Genomic DNA, 22212 nt, shown 5'->3' on the forward strand with positions numbered 1-22212 from the left:
AATGTGTATTCAGTTGAGTTTGGATGTAAAGTTCTGTAGATATCTGTGAAATCCATCTGGTCCAGTGTATCATTTAAAGCTCTCGTTTCTTTGGAGATGTTTTGCTTAGAAGACCTATCGAGTATAGAAAGAGCTAGATTGAAGTCACCAAGTATAAGTGTATTATTATCTAAGTATTTCTTCACTTTGGTTAATAATTGATTTATATATTTGGCAGCTCCCACATTCGGAGCATATATATTGAGGATTGTTAAGTCCTCTTGTTGAATAGATCCTTTAAGTATGATATAGTGTCCCTCTTCATCTCTCACTACAGTCTTTGGGGTAAATTTTAGTTTATCTGATATAAGGACGGCTACCCCTGCTTTCTTTTGAGGACCATTCGAATGGTAAATGGTTCTCCAACCTTTTATTTTCAGGCTGTAGGTGTCCTTCTGTCTAAAATGAGTCTCTTGTAGACAGCAAATAGATGGGTCCTGCTTTTTTATCCAGTCTGAAACCCTGCGCCTTTTGATGGGGTCATTAAGCCCGTTCACATTCAGAGTTACTATTGAGAGATATGAGTTTAGTGTCATCATGATATCTATTCAGTCTTTGTTTTTGTGGACTGTTCCACTGAACTTCTTCTTAAAGGGGAATTTTAAGAGGCCCCCTTAAAATTTCTTGCAGAGCTGGTTTGGAGGTCACATATTCTTTTAGTTGCTGCCTGTCTTGGAAGCTCTTTATCTCTCCTTCCATTTTGAATGAGAGCCTTGCTGGATAAAGTATTCTTGGTTGCATGTTCTTTTCATTTAGGACCCTGAATATATCCTGCCAGCCCTTTCTGGCCTGCCAGGTCTCTGTGGAGAGGTCTGCTGTTACCCTAATACTCCTCCCCATAAAAGTCAGGGATTTCTTGTCTCTTGCTGCTTTAAGGATCTTCTCCTTATCTTTGGAATTTGCAAGCTTCACAATTAAATGTCGAGGTGTTGAACGGTTTTTATTGATTTTAGGGGGGGATCTCTCTATTTCCTGGATCTGAATGCCTGTTTCCCTTCCCAGATTAGGAAAGTTTTCAGCTAGAATTTGTTCAAATACATATTCTGGCCCTCTGTCCCTTTCGGCGCCCTCGGGAACCCCAATTAAACGTAGGTTTTTCTTCCTCAGGCTGTCGTTTATTTCCCTTAATCTATCTTCATGGTCTTTTAATTGTTTGTCTCTTTTTTCCTCAGTTTCCCTCTTTGCTGTCAACTTGTCTTCTAGGTCACTCACTCGTTCTTCCACCTCGTTAACCCTCGTCGTTAGGACTTCTAGTTTGGATTGCATCTCATTCAATTGGTTTTTAATTTCTGCCTGATTAGCTCTAAATTCTGCAGTCATGAAGTCTCTTGAGTCCTTTATACTTTTTTCTAGAGCCACCAGTAGCTGTATAATAGTGCTTCTGAATTGGCTTTCTGACATTGAATTGTAATCCATATTTTGTAACTCTGTGGGAGAGAGGACTGTTTCTGATTCTTTCTTTTGAGGTGAGGTTTTCCTTCTAGTCATTTTGCTCAGTGCAGAGTGGCCACAAGCAAGTTGTATTGGGAAAAAGAGAAAAAGAGAGGAGAGAAAGAAGGAAAGAAAAGAGAAAGAGAAAAAAAAAGGGAAGAAAAAGAAAAAAAAAGAAAAAAAAAGAAAAAAAAAGAAGAAAAAGAGAAAGAAAAAGAAAGGAGAAAAAAAGGGGGTGGGGGAAGGAAACAAATCAAAAAGCAAAACAAAACAAAAACAAACAAAAAAAGAACCACCGGGGAGTATCTTCTGATTCTGTGTTCTTTAAGTCCCTTGGCTTCTCCTGGAAGTTGTCCGTCTAGCTGGTGTTCTGGGGGAGGGGCCTGTTGTGCTGATTTTCAGGTGTTAGCAGTTGGGGGAGCTGCTGTGCCCCTGCCTGGTGCAGGGCTCGGTGGGGGTTGTTTACCCCGTGAGGCCGCAGGAGGAACAGCCCCAGTGGCGGGGCAGCTCTGGAAACCTGGAGTCAGCTCCGGCAGGAACTCCCTCTGCAGGGCCTGGAGGCTCCGGGGCGGGGCCGCTGATGTGCTCAGCTGGGGCAGGAGCGTCCTTGCTGTCCTGGGCCCTCCCGGCCTCTGCCTGTCCCGGGGGAGGCGGGATCCTGGGCTGTGTCCCGGCGCCCTGTGCTCCGGGGCCTGCGCTGGTGGATTCCCGCTCCCGGGCCGCGCAACCCCCTCCGCGGAGCTGCCGCCCGAGCCCCTCCGAGCTGCTCCTGGAACCGCGCAGCCCCCTCCGCACGGAGCCTCTTCTTCTGCCCGAGCCCCTCCGAGCTGCTCCCGGGGCCCCGCAGCCCCCTCCGCGGAGCCGCCGCCCGAGCCCCTTCAGCTGCTCCGGGTCCCGCCGGGTCCCGCCGTGCGCGCTGCAGCCCTTAGGGAGCTCGGCGCACTCTCCCGGGGCGCAGGTGTCTGTTACTGTCCCCGGGAGCCCGAGGGCCTCCTCGCCCTCCTGGTCCTGCTCCAACTCCCCACGAGCCCCTTTCCGCCCGGGAAGGTCGGTGCAGCTCCTGCTCCTCCGGGACGGGGCTCTCCTGTCCTGGGGACACTCGCCCCGGCCTCAGCCCGGCTCCTCGCGGGGCCCCTCCCCCTTGGAGGCCTTTGTTCCTGTATTTCTTTTTCTCCGTCTTCCTACCTTGATAGATGCGCGAACTCTTCTCACTGTAGCATTCCAGCTGGTCTCTCTTTAAATCTCAGGCCGAATTCATAGACTTTCAGGATAATTTGAAGGTTTTCTAGGTAGTTTGGTGGAGACAGGTGATTTGGAGACCCTACTCTTCCGCCTTCTTGCTCCTCCCTGGAAAAAAAAAATTAAGCTTCAGAATCTCCCACTTATTCCCATGCTGAGTCGGGGGTGATTTGTCAGTCAGATGCTCGGAATGACTTTAGTGTCTCCTAACTAAAGGTTTTACTGGGCTGAGGCTAGAGTTAATAATAATTATACCTTTTCTTTGTAACACTCTACATTTTCAAAATGCAATTATCTACATTGTTTTATTAGATTTTTTTTAATGTCATGAGATGAAAAGCAAGTCTTTTTTTCAACACCTTTCACAAATTAAAAAAAAAGAAGGCTGAGGGATGTCAAAGACACGTCGCCAGCTAATGGCAGAACAGGTGCCCCAGCACCTGCCCAGCCTTGGTTCTAACACCTACTGCCAGCATGATTTAGGTTATTCTAAAAGATACCACAACCTTCCATGGAAGAAATTCTCAGTTTTCTCCAACATTTAGAAGTAGGAAATTATTTTTCAGATCTAGCCAAAGGCCAGCTATAATTTTAGCTGTTCCTCTGAAACTAGCTTGGATGGAAATTCAAAACAAAATTTCCAAGAGAATTATCTTCTATAATTACCTCCTCTACACACCTTAACCTCTCCTCGTTCCCCCCACCACACACACACACACACACAAAAACTACCCCTGGCATTGAAAAAAAAAAATAGTCTTTTTAAGAAAAAAAAAAAATCTTTGTTCCTTGTTGTCATGAAGCCTTAAAGTGGGCTTCCAGGTGAACCCCCTGGCTGAACAGACAGCATTTTAGGAGACAGCTCTTCCATTTGATTGCTAGTGCCCCAAAGTAGTAAAAACCAGCGGTTGAGACAGAAAGGAAATATAGATCCTGGGAAACAAATTGCCTTCATGAAAATTATTTATCTAGCTTTTTTTTTTTTTCTTTTCTCCTTTGGAAGGGGACAGGATTGGCTTTGTTTACAAAACCTGGTGACTTTTTAAAGCTATTGTTTAGTTAATGGCTTCTGACACCAGCCGCAGAGGTGCTGGATCACTTTCTGGATGTAAAGAGTCTCAAGGAGAACCCAAGGTGATGCTAATAACAGCTGTCAACCCACAGAGAGGTAATTATATAGCTGTGATTAAAACAAAACAAAACCTTCAAATGTTATAGCCTTCTTCACTGAAACACCAGGTGACGGGACATGGAGATGACGTAACAACCGCCCTGAATAAGCCCCAGTAATGGTTAAGGACCAAACTGGAACCCCTATGGATCCCAGCTGCAGAAACACCCATCTGGTGAGCAACCCCGGCAGTGATGCTGTCCTACTGCCTGCCAAAGGACTGCCGGGGCCCAGCTGGGAGCAGGCAGTGAGGACACTGCTTCTCCACCCCAGCTGCCTTGTAGGGAGAAGCACGGAGATAATCCAAGTGCACAAACCTCCGGTTAGAATAGCAACCAATTCTGGGGACCTAACCAAGGGCATGATTATGGCTAATGATTCTGTATTATGTACCTGAAAGTTACTGAGAGAATAAAACTCAACACACACACAAAAAGAAACGGTAGTTACGTGATGGAATGGAGGTGTTAGCTAATGCTATGGTGCTGATCACTTTGCAATATGGAAATGTGTCAAGTCCACACATTGTACACCTTAGACTCTCACTATATTCTATTCTATGTCCATTATAACGCAATAAAGCTGAGGGGGAAGCCAAGAAAGAAAAGACTGCACCCTGGGCCCCACCCCATGCCAACTGAACCAAAATCCGTGGGGGTGAGTCCCCGACATCAGTATTTCTTTTTTTTTTTCTTTCTTTTTTTCTCTTTTTTTTTTTTTTTTTTTTTTGACATCAGTATTTCTTTCCGTCTCCCTGGATGATGCTGAGGCAGAGTGAGTGGAAAAATACAAAGCAGGGAAAAGAAACCAAGACAGGAAGCAGGGCCTGGAGGGAGCTTTTCCTCAAGCCCCAGAAATTCCAAAGTAGTTTCATGTCCTCAGACAAGTCTCATCCTTAATTCTTACACTGGAGACAGAGGGGAGCCCTTCTGTGGCTACAAGCTGTATTCCCAGGCCCCAGAGCATCTTAAGGAGGCGGAGCTCCCGGCTGCACACACAGCTGAGCCAAGAATGGGGCGGCCTGGGCTCAGACCCCCTGACTGGACCTCCATTAGGCCTCCTTCTCCTAGGCCCAGGCTAACATGCTGTCTTCCCTTTGTTTTAAAATTAAAGATGTGGGGGGAACCTGGGTGGCTCAGTCAGTAAAGTAACCGACTCTCGATTTTGGCTCAGGTCATGATCTCAGGGTGGGGAGGTGGAGCCCCCTGCAGTGCTCTGAACTCAGCAGGGCATCTGCTTGAGCTTCTCTCACTCTCTCGCCCTCTGCCCCTCCCCCCATCACTGTGCATGTGGGTGCACATTCGTTCACTTGCTCTCAAATCTTAAAAAAATAAAATAAAAGTAATGTGGGAAACCTTTTGAGATGGAAATTTCCTGAGGTCCCTGCACCCCAAGAACCACCCAGCGCCTCCCCAATGGGGTTGGGCCAGGAGCATTGCCCACAGAGAGCACCTGTCCAGAGACTAGATTTAAACTTAAAATAGTGAAAGAAAATGGAACTTTGTAGAGTTAATACTTCGCCTTTCAGCTATTTCCAGTTGTTTTAAACACCTCCACTCAGGAGGGTGGGATCAGAGCCCAGGGGGTGGGAAGCTTCCATTTTGAAGATGCACTTGGAAGACAGGACCTGGAAGCAGGCAAGATAGGACAATGCCTTTGAGTTTAATTTCTGTCTTCAAAATCCCACCAGACTCTACGTCCTTGGCTCCTACAGGTTCTCAGCTCTTGACAAGCAGAAAAAGTCAGTCTCCTTACCAAACCCAAAAAGTCTGCCCAGACTCCAAGCAAAGCAAACACAATTAACTCGAGTAAAAACTTTCCAAATGTTTAAAAATCAGCCTCTTGGGTGTCTTTGATGACTCCCTGTCTAGCCTGCCTTTAACCTGGTTCAGTCAGAATCAGCCTAAGGGGAGGTGGTTGCTGGGAAGCCCCTGCTGGGGTCACAACTAGCGAGAAACAGCTCCTGCTGTGGCTAGAATCACTCAAAGTCACACTTAAGCCACCTATTAAAATCTCAAGTCCCAGGATGATTGTGCCAAACCCAACCTCACCCCAGGGCATTGGGAGGGTGGGGGCAGGCCTTGCTGCACCTGGCAACATAGGCAAGAGGAAAAAGTGGCTTTCACAGCTGGGGGTACCCATGAATTTGGAAATATAGAAGTGAGTGGATCTGGGGCTCCCCAGCCTGCTCTGGGCCATGCTCCTCAGGAGAGGCTCGGAACAGTGATGTGGAACTAATATTATACCTTGGGGTAGGTGACACTGGAGGGGGCCCACTGGCGAGGCCTGCAAGAAAACTCGCTGGGGTCTCAGGGCCTCAGCCATGTGCAGCTGCCCCAGAGTGTTGCTGTGGGTCTGGCTGGTTCCATGGCGGGCACCGGACTGCTGCCCCTTCAGCCTTCACCTTACCCATGTGTTTGGGGTCATGACCCCAGCTCTAATTCTTCTGGTCACACCAGGTCCACCTGCCACTCACCCCAGGCAAAGCCAAGCGCCTTCTGTGTCTAGAGCCCCAGCCACAATCCAACTCTCCCCACAGGACGCCTGTCCTCCAGCTGCTCGCTCAGTGGGCAGCACCCTCTCTCAGGTTCCTGGTGTTCTGACACACCCTGCATCCAGCACACCCCTCCAGGTTCCAGCCAGCCCAAGGGGAGGAGCCTGTGCAATTTCCAAGCTCCCACATGACCTCTGCACGTCCTATAGCTTCATGCTCCACCAAGTGCTTTCATTTATGGTACTGGAGTGTGAAGCATCATCGAGTCCCCTGCAGAACTACCCAGAATGACAGCTTCCAGAGAAGGCTTTCCATAATGCAAGTGTCAAATTCTCCCTGCCTTTTGATAAGCTGGACAGGTCCACTAGAAGGTTCCCACAGGATCCACAGTTGCTGCACAAAAGTTTTGTTAAGGCAGAAGCAGGATGACCCTGGAGATGTTTGTTCTACTCACCTCGAATCAGCCTTACAACAAATGAACCAGATTTGAATGGCCAACGGAGGGTCTCTAGGTTCCAGAGGGCTTGCCCAGCCTCTCACAGGTGGGGGGCCATGCCCAGACGTGCAGGCTACAACATGTGGGTCCCTCACAGCCTGTCACAGTTGGGGGGCCATGCCTAGACACATGGTCTACAACATGTGGGTCCCTAACTCTTGGTCCCCGTGGATCTGCAGCTACTTCTGCTGTTGTTTTGTGACAAGCCTAGTTATTAAAAAATTGTCTGAGGTTACAAAAAGTACGAGATAATAAAACCTTAGAAAAATAAGTGCTTCTTTTATTTCTACTTCAAAATATACTATGTACATCTGGAACCCTAAGAGAAAGTAGACTGGGAATTATTCCATCATAAAAATAAAATAAGGTAAAAAATAATGACCGCCCGTTTCAGATGTGTCTGTAACCCAGTTGAAAGGGGCATGAGCTGCCAGTTGTCTTGCTGTCGGTGCCCCGCTGTCCATGACGCTGGCTGGGGCTGCCTCATGGGGATTCTGGGCCTAAGAGTTCCTGGAGCGTTTTGAGGACCTGCTGTGGCTGGCCAGCGGCCAGGTCCTGCAGCCGGGACCCCATCTGCTCCCGGAGGCTCCTGGACAGCCGGCGAACCACTGTGCGGACGTTCCCAGCACGCCCGGGCAGGACACCATTCCCGATCATGTTGTCCAGGAGACACCAGAGGACTGGAAGGACATGGCGCTCCACAGCCTGGGGCTTCTGGGGGTACACGGAGGCCACCAGCACTGTTGAACAGAAAATGAAGAGACTTGAGTCATGCCCTCTCTCCCTCTCCCGCTGCCTTCTCTGGGGACACCAGGTCTATCCCCCGAAGTCCAGGCAGCCCGGACAGGCCAACGAGTTCATTAGACACAACATCTAGGGCTGGGGACACGTTTAGGGGACCATGAAAACATTTTGATTTCTTTTAAAAACAAAAGAAAAAATGAAGCTATCTAGCCTCATTTATATTCATGTTTATACCAACCAGTTATAAAATACGATTTTTAGCTTTTTTTTTTTTTAATTTTATGGAGGAATGAGTATGCAAAGGCCAAGTGCTCAGAACCCATGGTTGTAATCGGTCCCTGCAGCCCAGGGGAGAGGAAAGAGGCAGACACACCTAAACTGCAATCCTGCCCCTGCTATTTACCAACTGTATGAGCTTGAGAAAGCCACCCAACCATCGTGAGCCTGTTCCCTAATCTAAGGATTATAATCCTGAACCAAACTCTTGAGATTGCTGGAGATTAGATAATAAGGACACATAAGTGTCCATGTAGGTAGGCTGGTGAAAACTAGTTGCTAGTACTAGTATGACTTTAATCCACATTCCCACCTATGTGAGTTCATACGAACAGAGAAAACTTGTACCAGGGAGAAATGTCAATATTCTCTCAAATGAAGCATGCTGAAAAATAAAACAGCCAGGAGGAGATAAGATCAGTGTGGCCTCCCCAGTGTCCAGATGCCAAACCCTACAATAAGACCAGCAATAATCCAGGGGTCGGGGATGTGCTTTGTCAACCACCAAACTCCACACAGACCATTGATTCAGTGATGAGCCCCCCCTTCCCCCCGCCCCCCCGCCAGTCTGGTTATCCCAGACCCTCTACCTGTTTTAATCCCCAGGAAACCCACAAGCAGGCTACCCCTGCCAGCAAGCCTTCCATCATAGAGTAAATGCCAGGGTCAAAGCCACCTCAAGAGCAGCCCTAAGTCACCTCAAAGGGGCTGCTCCAGCCTGCAGCCATGGCCACATCCCCCTGAACGCATTCATGCTAACAATCTTTGCTCTATACAACCAGCATGGTCCGCCTGCCATCCTGCCAGAGGTGAGCACAGACAACACTGAGAGAAGCACTTTAACTATTGATGGAGCAAAGAAACTGGAAGGTTTCCCTGGGCCGAGACACATCTGGGAAACTAACATTGCCCAAGTCCAGAGTCTTGGGGCTCCAAGTTTTGTAGCCTGATTCCACTGTTCTCACGGCCTCTGGACCAGCAGGACACTAGTCCATCTCCCAGAGGATGAAGCCGACACTCAGGGGTCAAGGAGCTTGGCCCAGACCACACAGCTGACGAGGGCAGAGGCTAAACCTGCCTCCACTCCAAAGCTCACGCTCTTCACCCCTTGCTGCCCCAAGCCTCTAGGGGTTCCATATTTCAGAGGCTGGTGTGGAGTTTTAGGCTTAGTGAAACCACCAGTATGTCCTTCCTTCACCAGCTTACCACCATCCAATCCCCCAGGATGTTTCCCATAGGGCCTTTCTGAATCCAGGGCCAGGCTGGGACAGCAAGGGACCAGAGAAGATGAGCTGGCCACCCCCCTCAGCAAAGCCTGCCTACCCCCCCACCCCCAGCAGCGTCACTTCCCATGGAAGGTGTTTGTTGGCTTTCAGGCCACACCCTCAGGGTTCCTGCACCCCACACTGTGGGGCCTTCCCCGGGGGCTCCCCAATGCACAGAACCCTCAGAAGAAAAAGTGGTCCTTGTTCCTATGGAAGGCAGGACTGCACCCAGGGAGTGAACCCAGCCACATTGGCTGGTGAGCAGCTTCATAAAGTGGGACAGAGGTGGGAGCTGCCGGAAACTTTGAAGCTGGTGACAGGCTGAGAGGTAGGCCCCATTAACAGGAAACAGGAAAGCCACCAGGGCAGCCCCAAGGTGCGGAGGGTGGGGGTGGGAGGCCAGGAGGAGTAAGGGAGAGGTTGGGCAAGGGGGGTGGCCAAAGGGAACAAGAAAGATCCTGATTAGCCACCTAAACTGAACAACTGTAACTCAAAGGCTTCCTAACCCTCCCGGGGATCTCACCTGCAAACCAAGAAGAGAACGATGTCAAGAACCAGGCCCAGGCAGGGCTCCCCCATGCCCACCAAAGGGTGAGGGGTTTGGCTGCCTCTCACGGGCATCCGGCACTCACACCTGGACTCTCTCCCTCCCAGCAGCCAGGCGTTCACACGGGGGCCTGGGCAGCTCACCTCCGCACTCAGGCCCAGGGTCCCCCAGGTACACGAGGCGGAGGTCACCTGGCTGACAGCAGTGGGCCTCTCAGGCCAGCAGAGGTGGCAATGACCCTTCTGGGAGTCATCATGAGGAAGAAAACCCCATGAAATTTGAGCTTCAAAGGCAGCTGAAGTAATTAGCCAAAGATTTACTCCTGTTAAGCTGCGCTATTATTAGTCGGAATCCTTGTGTTCATTGAAATGCTCGGCTCTACTCCTGGCTGATGGGGACTTAACAGGAGAGCTATGTAGAAACTCCTGCCTTTGAGGTCTCTTGGAAACAGATGGAAAATATTTACAGTTAAACAGATAATCTAAAGTGAGGTACCCTTCCACCTCTGGGGCCCATATATCCCCGGTACAAGGACAGGTAAGGGTTTCACCCAGAGAGCGATGATTTTGAGCAACAGTAGAGGGTTCCCTGTCCAGTGCTCAGGTGGTCTCCGTTATGTGGTCCTGTGGCTGCCTGGAGGCCCCTGACCTTACTTTGCTCACTCCACCTGCTTGGAGGAGGCTGGGCACCTGGATGGGAGGCGGGGTTCCACTCTAGGGACAGTGAAAGGACTGAACCAGGGCACAGAGGCCAAGTCAACGGCAAGAGACAGTCTGGTGGAGGAGCAGAATGACACCGACAGTCATGTAACATGTGCTGAGCACCCCCAGTGTGGACTGAGGCTGGCTCGGGGTGGGACCTGGTCTCAGGAGTCACTGGAAACAGACCAGAGGGCTAGGGAGGGCTAGGGAGGAAGGAGACACAGGGGCTGGCGCCAGAACCTGGAGGGCACCCACCCAGGTGGAGGAAGAAGAGTGGAGAGGGCTCCACAGGCCACTAGCCACATGTGGGCAGGCACGGGGATGACGGATCACCTCTGGAAGGGTGGCTGGCATGCTGGTGCCCAGGAGGCAAAGGCAGGGGCCACTCGGGGAGACGTAGCACAGCACAGAGACTCTGCAGCCAGGCTCCCGGGCACAAATCCTGGATTACTCACCAAAGGACCTTGGGCACTTAACCTTTCTGAGCTCCATTTTCCTTATTTCTACAAAAGGGACAGTCACTGGGGCCCCTGAGGGGCTCAGTCGGCTAAGTGTCTGCTCAGCCCACGATCTCAGGGTCCTGGGCTAGAGCCCCACATCAGGCTCCCTGTTCAGTGGCAAGTCTGCTTCTCCCTCTGGTCCTTCCCCCTGCTCATGCGCTCGTTCTTTCTCTCTCTCTCAAATAAATAACAAAATCATTTTTTTTAAAGGGGGTAATCATGGAACCCACACCCTCCTTATAACATTGTTATGAGGATTAAGTGACCAGCACATACAACTGAGGCAGGGTAGGGGCAGAGCCTGGAGGCCTAGCCAGCGACAGGCCTCCTGGGACACTATAGGGAGCAGGACACTAACCTGAACACAACCCACACGAGGATTTACACATGGGGATACCACACCTGGCTGCATGTTAGGAGGAGGGACGCTCTGAGGTCTAGAGAACAGGTCCTCTGCCTCCTTCCTAGATGGGACCTTCCTAATAAGGGGGAGGAGGCTCTTGACAAGCATGGAAGATAAAAAAAAATACAAGTTAAGTAACCTGCCCAAGACCAGAATTGGTGTGTGGCAAACGAGTCTGTCCACCACAAAGCCTGTGCCCTTTCGAAACAAGCTGCCACCACAAGGGCCACAGGAGGCTTCAGCCCAGGAGTGAAATCACTGGAGACTGCAAACTCAGAGCAGACGTTGGCTTGGAGCAAGCTTTCCTCGGCCAAAGCTCAAACAAAGCAGAGCAGATTCAGGCCAAAGCCCCAGCTCCACGTATTGCGGGGCCCGGGCACCTGGCAAAGGGGTCGAGTAGGGTTGGAATCCAGGCTGTGCTCTGCTTTCCAGGCTGTGCGCGCTCGAGAAGGGACAATCTCGTGCTCACGATAGGGCTGCTGCCGACCAAGCCATGCCCCCGTGAGCACGGTGTACCCAGAAGAGCTGGGACATTTTTCTGATTCACACAAAGGCACTCTATGGGCTAGTGGGAGTCATGTTTGCAAAGAAGAAATGGATCATAGTTTCTCAAAAACTGTTTTATGTACAAACCTGCCTCATTTTAGTCAAAACTAAAGATTATCTTGTGGTAAAATGGGAATTATTTTTAACAAGCAGATTATCAAAAAATGTTAAAGGTCTGTGAAGATTATTGGATTACTGGGGGGTCTAAGATAGTGGGTGGTTCAACTCCATGCCGGGAGGTTGACTGGAAGGCTGGGGCGAGGGGCTTCGGGGATGCTCACCGGACAGACGTTCCGTGATATCAAGCACCGCACGGCCACTCAGGAAACGCACCCGGCCAGCAAAGGCTTGTAGGAGGCAAAGGTTGTCTGGAAGAGAAGGAGAGTGTCAGCGGCCGTGATGCTGCGGCCTGAGCGTTGGTACCCATTGTTCGGCGTCAGGTACCCGCAATACCCAATGGAGAAAGAGGCCTGTCGGGGAGCTGAGTTAAATTTCCTGAGTCACAATGGGGTGTTTAGGGAAGACTGAGTGGCCTGGTATAAACTGGCTCCCAAACAGGTTGCACTTACTCCCACACATCTGCTTCCTCCTGTTTGCGCTTCCTCAAAATTGTTGAGTCTGAGGGGCAGCGGAGGAAGAGGGTTTGCCCACAGTCCTGGGCAAATCAGGATGGTTGGTCACCCTATGAGGGGCAGAAGCTTCTTGCTGGCTCTATTTGGGTCAGAGGAGGGAACTTGCAGGGGATGTGTATTAGCTCTCAATAGTATATATCTAAAACCTCCCTGTGTGACACTGAGGCCCAGATGGCACACTTGTAAAGACAGGAGACTTCATCCTCCACATGCCAAACCCACTCTTCAGGAGTTTTAGGGGAAAGGGGGATTTTTAACCTGTAAAAAAAAATTATCGGGCAGCTGGGTGGCTCAGGGGTTCAGCACCACCTTCAACCCAGGGCATGATCCTGGAGGCCCGGGATCGAGTCCCATGTCGGGCTCCCTGCATGGAGCCTCTTCTCCCTGTGCCTGTGTCTCTGCCTCTCTTTCTCTCTCTCTCTCTCTCTCTCTCTCTCTGTGCTTCTCATTAATAAATAAATAAAATCTTTAAAAATAAATAAATAAATAAATAAATATAAATAAATAAATAAATAAAATAAAATTTAAAAAAATTATCCTAGCACCCCCCACACCCATTCCAGTCACACCCAGCCCCAGGAGTCCCTGCTGCCCAGACACGCTGGGGGAGCGGAGCTTGAAGACTGGGGACCTCCCCATTTGGGTGTTAAAAGAGTGTTTATCAGAATGAACCACTGATGGTGAAATCACAGGCAAATAGGGTGGGGAATGCTTGGGGGATAAAGAAGCCCTCTGGCATTCCTCAATTGTCTTTCTAAAGCCACTTCCAGCAAGATCTCATAGGTGCTGAATTTAGAAACCATTCTTTCTTCCCCATTCTGGCTGACATCTCCTGGTTTCTCAGACTATTAAACTTGAAGTCCTGCATTCTTCACAGAGACACACAAGGTGAGGAAAGTAGCCCTTTACCTGAGAAAGACGTGCTCACGTAGACAATACACACCCAGCTCCCAACGCCGCCACAGCAGCCCCAGCCTAACTCCATTGGAGGTAGTGCAAATAACAAAGCCACTTTTCAGGGATGTGGCTGTGGGGCCTGCCTGCACCTGTCATGGTGGTCTGTAGGCACCCCCAGAAAGTGCATCCTGGGGTCCCAGGGACTGACCCGCTCAAGGCCAGATTTCCCTTAGCAGGGGACAGAGATTAGAGACACACCTGAGGAAGTCTTTCTAGACAACTTCCACCTCCTCTGAGTCCCTTGAATACTTCAGCATCTTCCTGGATATGCAATCAAAGCTTCACTCCCCACCCCACCCCCGGAACAATTCTAGCTAAGAGTTCATGCTCCCCTTGCTCTTCCTCTGAGAGCTGTAAGGGACACAGGAGAAAATGTACACATGTACATCACACACATCCCTGCTGCTTGCAAAACTCCACCCATAAGGCAAGAGTCTTTAAAATAATCTGTTCTGGGCAATAAAAGATCCAGCCTCTAGAATATGGCAGTTAGCAAGAAGTGGTCTCAGCGTGTCTTGGGAAATCTGAATTGTGTAAGAATAGGTTTTTAGATCAATGTCACCTGCATTACTGTTTCCAAGTGCTTCTGTTGGCCAACTCCCATCATTAGCCATGAGCTCACCTCCAAGGACAAGGACTTCTGTCTCCTTGCTCTCCCCAGCAACACTTGGTCCAGGACATTTTCTGGACACAGCTGGACCTCCCCCTCCTGGCAGCTGACATGGCCTCCCAGAGCCAGAGAGAAGTTTAGAACTTAGGAGATACTTGAAAAATGTATATGCAGTGGACATCTGTGCCAGACTGTGCTCCCCTGTGCCTGGTATACAACAGGTGCTCAATAAATGCTCGAGACCTACAGAGAGTGCTAAAGCAGAGACATTAAGCATGCCTGAGCTGGTTTATAAACCCCAGAGCTCTACGCCCCAACTAGCTGGCCTCCCTTCCTCTGTCTGCTTTCATAGTGATGGCTCACCTTCCAGGTCACACCCAGGTTTAATGAGAGGCCGGAAAGTATATGTTGAAGGGTGTGGGCTCTGAGTGCAGATCGCCTGGACTAAATTCTGGCTCTTCCACATTTCTCCCTGTTAAAGGACAAAACTTCCTATGCCTTAGTTTACCCATCTGTAAGAAGAGGATAATACTCCTGTCTTCCTCTTAGAGCTGCTCCCATGTTATGATGCTTAGGGTAGTACCTTGAGTGTATAATTACTAAGTATCAGTTATTGTTGCTACTGTTTACTATAATTACTCAAAAATGCTCCAAAAGCCCAGCAGCCTGAATGGAGGAAAGATCAAGAGGCCAGAATTTGACTTTCGAAAACTTAAAATCCATGTTCTATTAGCCTGGGCCTTTGATAGGCTCCTCTCCTGTACCATAAGGAAGGCAGAGCTGACCCTGGTGCTGCCTGCATACAAGGACAAGCAAAGGCATGGGACGTAGAGAAAACAGTTACAAGCTAGCAGGCCACACACTCTGCCCTCCCTGGGCCCTGCCATCCCTCTCGGCAAGGGGGCAGAGGTCTACAGGGCCTCTCACCTGTCCCATGCAGCCAAACCCTAAAGCCACCAGGCCATGTCATCCTCGGGCTACTGGGAGGCCAAAGAATAACTTTTTTTCAAAGTGGAAATACTATGGTAGCTTGGATGGTGACAGCAAAGAAACTGGGGTCCGGGTGGGCTCTCGACAATAAGCACAGGACTCTGAATCATGATATGTCACACAGCCCCCCAAAACGAGGTCCGTTCATCACAGGAAAAGTGAGCATGATCCACTTAAACAGAAAAATGCAAGCTACGGTCCAGGCATAGGACAGAGCTATTAAAAGTGACTCAAGTGTGTAATCATATGTAAATGCTTGTGCTCTGCTTTTTTTAAAGGCAGGATGCAAATTTAAAATGCGTAATATAATCATGACTCTATAAAAGTACAGAAAAAAAATCTAGCATGAAAAATGACAAATGTTAATAACAGTCTCTTCCAGAAGTTTAGACCAAAAATGAGGGGCTTTCAATTTTTTCCTTTCCAAAGCTTTGTATTTTCTACAAAATAGAAAATGAAGTTTAGACCAAAAATGAGGGGCTTTCAATTTTTTCCTTTCCAAAGCTTTGTATTTTCTTTGTATTCTCAGTAATGAATAAGTATGACTTTTACGTGGTGGAAAATAAACTTCATATTTTTAAGTTAAGTAGGAAGGCTGCATGATAGCGTGAAAAACTGGTTAAACGAAAGAAGCAAAGTCTAAATTCTATTTACATTACGATCTTTAACCAGGGAAACTTGTACACATGTCGACAAGAAAAAGAAGAGAGATTTTTAAGCAGTTGGTATATTAGAGGAGCACCATGGATGAATCTCTAAATGCCCCAAACAATACCATGTTGGTCATATGATTTATATAAGGTAATGAATTTAGAGTCTGCAGAGCAAACTAGCAAAAGCCGATCTGAAGCTGACCATTTCCGAGCTTATCTGCTCTCTCCAGCATTGGCTGGGGCTGTACTAAATTAAGAAAACCCCTTTTGACTATTTGGTCTGACGGGGGCGGGGGGCAGGAGGCGGGACTATCAGCAGCCTGATGTTTTAATTAGTGAAGTTTCTTCTGTAGCTAACCCAGTAACAGGGCCCAAAGACAGAACCAGCCAGTCTTCTCAGGGATTGCCTTGATCCCTAGGGTAACTCCCCTGAAATCAGAAGGTCTTGATGCTGAGTAGAAAAGATGCCACCCCAGGCTCCTTGCTGGAGAGGCCCCCAAGGCAGGCAGAGACAAAGGGCAGAGGGCAGGGAGCGAGGTGCCCACATGCCTCCTTCCTCACCACCTCCTGAAAAGAGGATGTGGGCAGAAATCGCCACTTGCTCTGTCGATCACCACACCACCTGCCTCATACACCCTCGGGACGACCAAGGAACTGGGAGAGACGTGGCAGCTGATGAGTCAACTTAATCACTGACTTCCCGAATCAAGAGGGACCATAAGAGGCAGCCTAAGAAAGCCAACCTCCCAATTTGGCTGTGCCGTCTGGACTTTGTGCCAGGAGACGGATGACCCTGGCTATGGTCTCCATCCCCGTGGCCCCCGTTGAGCAGGGAGCAAACCATAACATGCTGAGCCATGCCTTTGTGAGTCTCCACGTTTCTTACTTTACAGGATCTCATGGTTCCTCTCCAGCCGAGAGCCCAGAATCCCTTGGGGAGGATGACACTAGCTTGGGATAAAGCTCCCTCTGCTCAAAGGGCTCCAAGCCACTTCCAGGAGGGGCCTTAGGATGCTGAGGGTGGACTGGAGCCACCAGGCTCCACCTGGGTGAAATGGAAAGGAAGATTCACACCCCTTCTCTTCTGCTCCTCCTCCCCAGTCTCTGCTTCTACCACCCAATTCCCTGGGACAGTGGGAAGCTTAGTTACTTGCATCCATTTCTCCTCCTGCAGGTTGGACTCAGACCATTCCAGGCAGATGAGAACCATTCCCAGAGAGAGCTTGATTCTACCCTAGGGACGCCTTGGCAGCGATGAATTCTTACTGGCAATCTAAACCCCTCCACTTTTGCCCTTCATGAACATAGAAATCACCCAGTCACTTCATAGTTAAAAACACTTCCAGGGGCACCTGGGTGGCTCAGTTAGTTAAGTGTCTCCCTTTGGCTCAGGTCATGTTCCCTGGGTTCTAGGATGGAGCCCCCCTTTATACTCCCTCCTCAGCAGGGAGTCTGCTTCTCTCTCACCCTCTGCTGTTCCCCCACTTGTGTTCTCTCTCTCTCTCTCTCTCTCTCTCTCTCTCAAATGAATATATCAAACCTCTAGGGGGGAAAAAAAGCCAAAATACTTCCAAAGCCAAGGTTGCTCATTGGGCAGAGTGGATATGGCTCCTAGCACAGCCATGTAGCCCCAAGAGCCCACTGCTGTACCTGCTCAAAAATGACCTGGAACAAGACCCCGTGCTCCAATCTTTGGGTCCCACAGGAGCATTTTGCCAGGGATTTACTGGGCTCCATCCAACTCTTTGAGGCCAACAATATTCCATTCCAGCCTAACAGTGACCTAGGGACTAGAGAGGAAAATAGTGCCCTTCACGCCAGCCTCCATTCTCCCATCAGATCCTGTGGCTGATGGGCCAAAGGGGGCATCATCAGCCATTCCCAAGGAGACCCAGTCCCAGGAGGAAAGGACAACTCTAGGCATCTTCCTGGAAGCTGCAACCTGCCTCAAGGTGTAGTCAGATCACAGAAGCAGGCCAGCTCCAGGCCCTCTTTCCAGGATCTCCAGCCCAGGTAGGTACAGCAAGGCCCCAGGTACAGAACGCCTGAGTCTTGTGACAATGCAAGACACCAGATTCTGCAGCCCAAAGCTCCAGAGCCCCAGTGTGCTCTAGAAGGACGGCCCATGGCAGAAAGTGGAAAACTATGACACCTGGAGAGGAAAGGGTTAAAAGTGTCCCTCCCCAACAAGGGTGCTTAGCCTCTTCAAATAGCTGAAGCCTATTTTGCTTGGTGCAGGTTTCCCCAATAAATCCAGGGCCCGCAGTGATTTACCAAGAGCCTTGGTTATTGGCAACAGCAATCTCACTTACCCAGAGCCGTGCTGAGAACAAGCCGTAATTTAAAGCTGGATTTATATTGTTTGTTCTACAGCAACAAACTCAGCAAATCATAAATTCCCTTTGAGATGAAGAGAGGAAATTGACAGTATTTATGAACTCAAAAGGCAGAGAAGGACCTGACCAGCCCTTTCATTTGTAACTGAAAATGCTTCTGGAAGCTCCAGCCAAGGACACGGCTGCCACCCCTCCCCAGGGAGCTGGGCTCCCGCAGGGTGTGGACACTGGGAGGGGTGGGGTGCCTGTCGTGTCTGTGGCCTCACCAAGGGGATGCTCTATGGGTCCTAAAGGCAGGACGTGGCTCTGTGCTCACGGGGACATACAGTCACAAGGCCAGCACAGGCGGTTCTCAGATCATGAGCTTCCTGCATTGTGGCAAGAGTGGTTCCTCTGGTCTGGACATGACGGTACTCATGTGCTATGTCCCACACACATCTGTGCTTCACTCTGTGCCCTAGACACACCAGATATCACCCTCTAATCATCTAGGAAAGGAATGAACAACGGAAGTAGATGCACCCCAAATCCCACCTAATTTTGGTGAACCAAGATGTGTTAGTACGAAGCACAGACGAACCGGGAGCTCTCGCCATTCTTGACGTCTCACCCACAGCTCCTTTTTCCCTTTTCATGCCACCCCCCCAACCCTTCCCACTCCTCACCCCAAATTCCTCCCACCCTGAACCCTGGCCCCAAACAGTCTTCCTCAGTGGCAACTCTTGTCCTCTTCACGGTCAAAAGCCAAGGGGATCCCAGCCCAACCCCTATGCCAGACAATTAAGGTGGCCTGCTTGGGCCCACCCACTCATCCACTCTGTCCTCTCCAGCAGGCTGACTCTGCTGTCTCAGCACCAACCTGCCTGGTCCTCGTACAAGCCACCCCCACTGCTATCATCTCTACAACTAAAAAAAATCACTAGCGGTGCTTCCAGCTTCTTCCTGGAAATCCTGACTTATTTTCCCTTCAGTTCCCTGTTGGCTCAATCACTACAGTATGGTGTGACCCTGGGTGAGTCATTTCTGTCACACATACTAGGAGGAGGCAAGACTAGATCATCTACACATCTCCCCCGCTCCAACTCTGGTGCATGTGACATGGAAAAGCCTGCCAACCAGCTTCTGCGCTGCCCACCCCTGTCCTACCCAGCCTCCAGGGAAACATTTGGCCTAAGAGCCCCCAGTGCCTATCAGCACTCTGCTGATTCCTGGCAGGATGGGTGAGCCCACCCTGGGGTGGGCTCAGGGAGCAAGCCCACTGCCCACCAGAGCCAAACAGGGCTGAGGCAGGAGGCTCACCCAGGCTCTCAATCATGGCATCCAGTGCAGTCACGGCAGCGGCATAAATCCCAGAGTTCTTGGAGTTGAGATTGTCTGCAACAGCAATGATGATGGAGAGCAGCATGGGGTGTAAGCTTTCTTTGAGGAGGGGGATCATCTTGGCAAGGGACTCCAGTGCCCACTGGTTCACTTTCTTGTTGGAATCCTGAAGCCTTGGGGTGAAAGCATCAAAGACCTATTGAGGGAACAGAAATCGAGAGCCCATGGGAACCCAGGCTGGGCAGGAGGCCCACAGCCCAACCAACCACCCTTGGCAGGGGTTCCTCCTGCCTCCCTGACAGGGGCATCTAACCTATGCCAGAACATTCTCAGTGATGAGGGTCTCACCTCCTCAAAAGGGGAGGATGCCAAGAGAGGGAGGAAACAGCCACATATGGAGCACTCAGTGTGTCAAAGCATCTAGAGCATCTCGTTAGGCACCCTGCACTCGCATGGAATGGTCTTAGTCCATGAAGCAGGGGTTCCCATCCTCAACTTATCATTAAAAACAAAACAAAAACAGAGGCAGTAAGGAACTTGGCTGGATGCCCTGGTCTGCTGACTTCGAGCCTGTGTCTTAACTCCTCTGGTACATGGCTTGGCATCAGCAGCCTCAATCCTAGAAGAAGCAGGCATCTGCCCTGGTTTCCAGCCCATGAAAGCACGGCCTGTGCTTGCTCCCAATATACCCATCCAAATACCCTGGCCCAGTCTCCTGGCCAACCACATGCTCTGCCCCCAACACATCATGTGCATGGCTAGACCAGGAGCAGCTCTCAGGCGTGGCATCCCCTACCTCTACCTTCCTCCCCATAAATCTGCCAAAGAGCTGGGTGATGCCCGGGACATCTCTGGGTGGTCCGCAGGTGCCTTGTCCCCTCAGCTACTTCCAGGCAGTCTCGCGTTACCAAGGCAACTGGATAGCAGGTGCTTCTCAGGCTCCCTTTACCCTGAGGGATCTAGCACAATGTCCTAATTATTAGCACATTAATATCTAATTTATGTCCAACTCTGTCCTGAGTTTTCCAAATTGAAGTTGCACCCACCGGGAAGAGACAGGCAAGAGGGCAGGGATGAGGCAGTGCTCACCTGGACCAGGTTGGCGGTGATAAGCTCTGGCCTGGCCTTGCAGTGCTCAAGGAGCCGCCCCACGCCTTCCATCCGAGACTGGTACTCTTTGGCCTCCAGCAGCCGCATCAGCTCCCGAAGCTGCTTGGTCACTTCCAGGCCACCGCGCACAGAGGAGTGGAGCCCCTCCAGCCGAGGGCCGTTGGAGCTGAGCCTGAGTGAAAGGAACTTCTGACCCGGGCAGCCCCGGAGGATGGACGCACCTCTTGTCCCATGCCCTTCCCATGGACAAGAGAGACTGAGACAGGGGATCCCCTGCAGTTAGGCCCACCCCCAGCTTCTCCGCCTACTGCTTGAGGACACTGGCCCTGGGACTCTGGAAATCCCTTTGTCTCAGGGGACAACAATAAGGTTGCCTAGAGCCCCATCCTCTTGCCAACCTCGTTCTTCCTGCCTTTCTTTTCTCTTTTCAGAAAGTACGTGAAGAAAGGGGGCCCAGTATGGGAGTCCACAAAAGGACGACTACATTTCATCTAAGAGTGAGGGAAGGGCGCCTGCATGGCTCAGCTGGTTAAGGGTCTGCCTTCAGCTCAGGTCATGATTCCAGGGTCCTGAGATGGAGCCCTCATCGGGCTCCCTGCTCAGCTGGGAGTCGGCTTCTCCCTTTCCCTCTTCTCATGCTATATCTCTCTCTCTCTCTCTCTCTTTCCGTTCTTCCCTCTCTCTCATAAATAAATAAATAAATAAATAAATAAATAAATAAATAAATAAATAAATAATCAATCTTTAAAAAAAAGAGTACCTGGTTCCTTTATCCCAATCCCTGGTTGCCTAAGCCAGGCTCACACTTCTCCAGTGACCAGAGAAATGTTAAGAAGCCCTGCTTCCAGGCAGCCTGGGTGGCTCAGCGGTTTAGTGCTGCCTTCAGCCCAGGGTGTGATCCTAGAGACCCGGGATCGAGTCCCACATCGGGTTCCCAGCATGGAGCCTGCTTCTCTCTCTGCCTGTGTCTCTGCCTCTCTCTCTCTCTCTCTCTCTCTCATGAATAAATAAATAAAATATTAAAAAAAAAAAAAAAAGAAGAAGAAGAAGCCCTGCTCCCTTCTGCTAAGAGCATGGGCCTATGGTTTCCCCTGGCCCAGTCCAGGCAGCATGAGAACAGTTCCATTCAGGACTCCTACCTCCACACCCAGCTCAGAACTCAGCTTTTTGAGCTCAGGCCCTACACCAAAGTCACCTCTGACAGAGCCCAACATTATCCATTTTGTCATTCCTTCCTACACTCCACGCTGCTTGCCCACCAAGTGCCAAGAGCTATGGTGGGCACTAAGGACAATGAGACAAGAGACACCTTCCTTGCCTTCAGGAGCTCAGAGACCAAAGGGAGACAGATAAGTCAAGGGGATGACAGAGGACTGAGAAACAGAGAGCACAGGGTGTCTGAGAGAGCCTCTGGGATAAGGTAACAATCATCTGAATCTTGTGGAATCTGGTAGAAAAAATAAGCATGTTCCAGGTGCAAGGGATGCAGCATAAGCAAAGGTAGGGGACAGAACGTGGCGGGAGGGATCGGCCAGGGAGCAGGAGCTGCTCTGGCCTGTCTGGGACACCGTGTGTGGGAGAGAGCAGGAAGCTAATCTGGAGCTGGTTGTGGGGGGCTGCCCTGGGTGCCTGTGAGAGTTCAGATGTAGCCCTCCCTGAGCACCATAGAAGGATTCTGAGTTTCAGGCACATCAATGACCAGGGGGTTTCTGCTTGGTTTCTAGCTCCTCCCAGCACCCACTCTCTAGCCTC

The 22212-nt window shown here is 50.3% G+C and overlaps 1 protein-coding gene across 7 annotated transcripts in view; it reads right to left on the minus strand.

Moving 5' to 3' along the window:
- TOGARAM2 (TOG array regulator of axonemal microtubules 2) overlaps positions 1–22212 on the minus strand; it is a 90132-nt gene that overhangs the window by 20195 nt on the left and 47725 nt on the right. For 6 of the 7 annotated variants that reach the window (XM_077843733.1, XM_077843734.1, XM_077843732.1 and 3 more), the window contains 4 exons: positions 20440–20632; positions 19330–19546; positions 12134–12220; positions 7130–7610 (listed from right to left, as the gene is read on the minus strand). In XM_077843733.1, coding sequence (XP_077699859.1) covers positions 7354–7610; positions 12134–12220; positions 19330–19546; positions 20440–20632 — 754 coding nt within the window. In that variant the 3' untranslated portion in view covers positions 7130–7353. Of the gene's footprint in view, positions 1–7129; positions 7611–12133; positions 12221–19329; positions 19547–20439; positions 20633–22212 lie in introns of those variants that run through there. The other variant, XM_077843730.1, reaches the window with a different exon arrangement.

This window comes from Canis aureus, chromosome 12, assembly GCF_053574225.1.
Source record: "Canis aureus isolate CA01 chromosome 12, VMU_Caureus_v.1.0, whole genome shotgun sequence".
NCBI classification, from domain to species: Eukaryota; Metazoa; Chordata; class Mammalia; order Carnivora; family Canidae; genus Canis; species Canis aureus.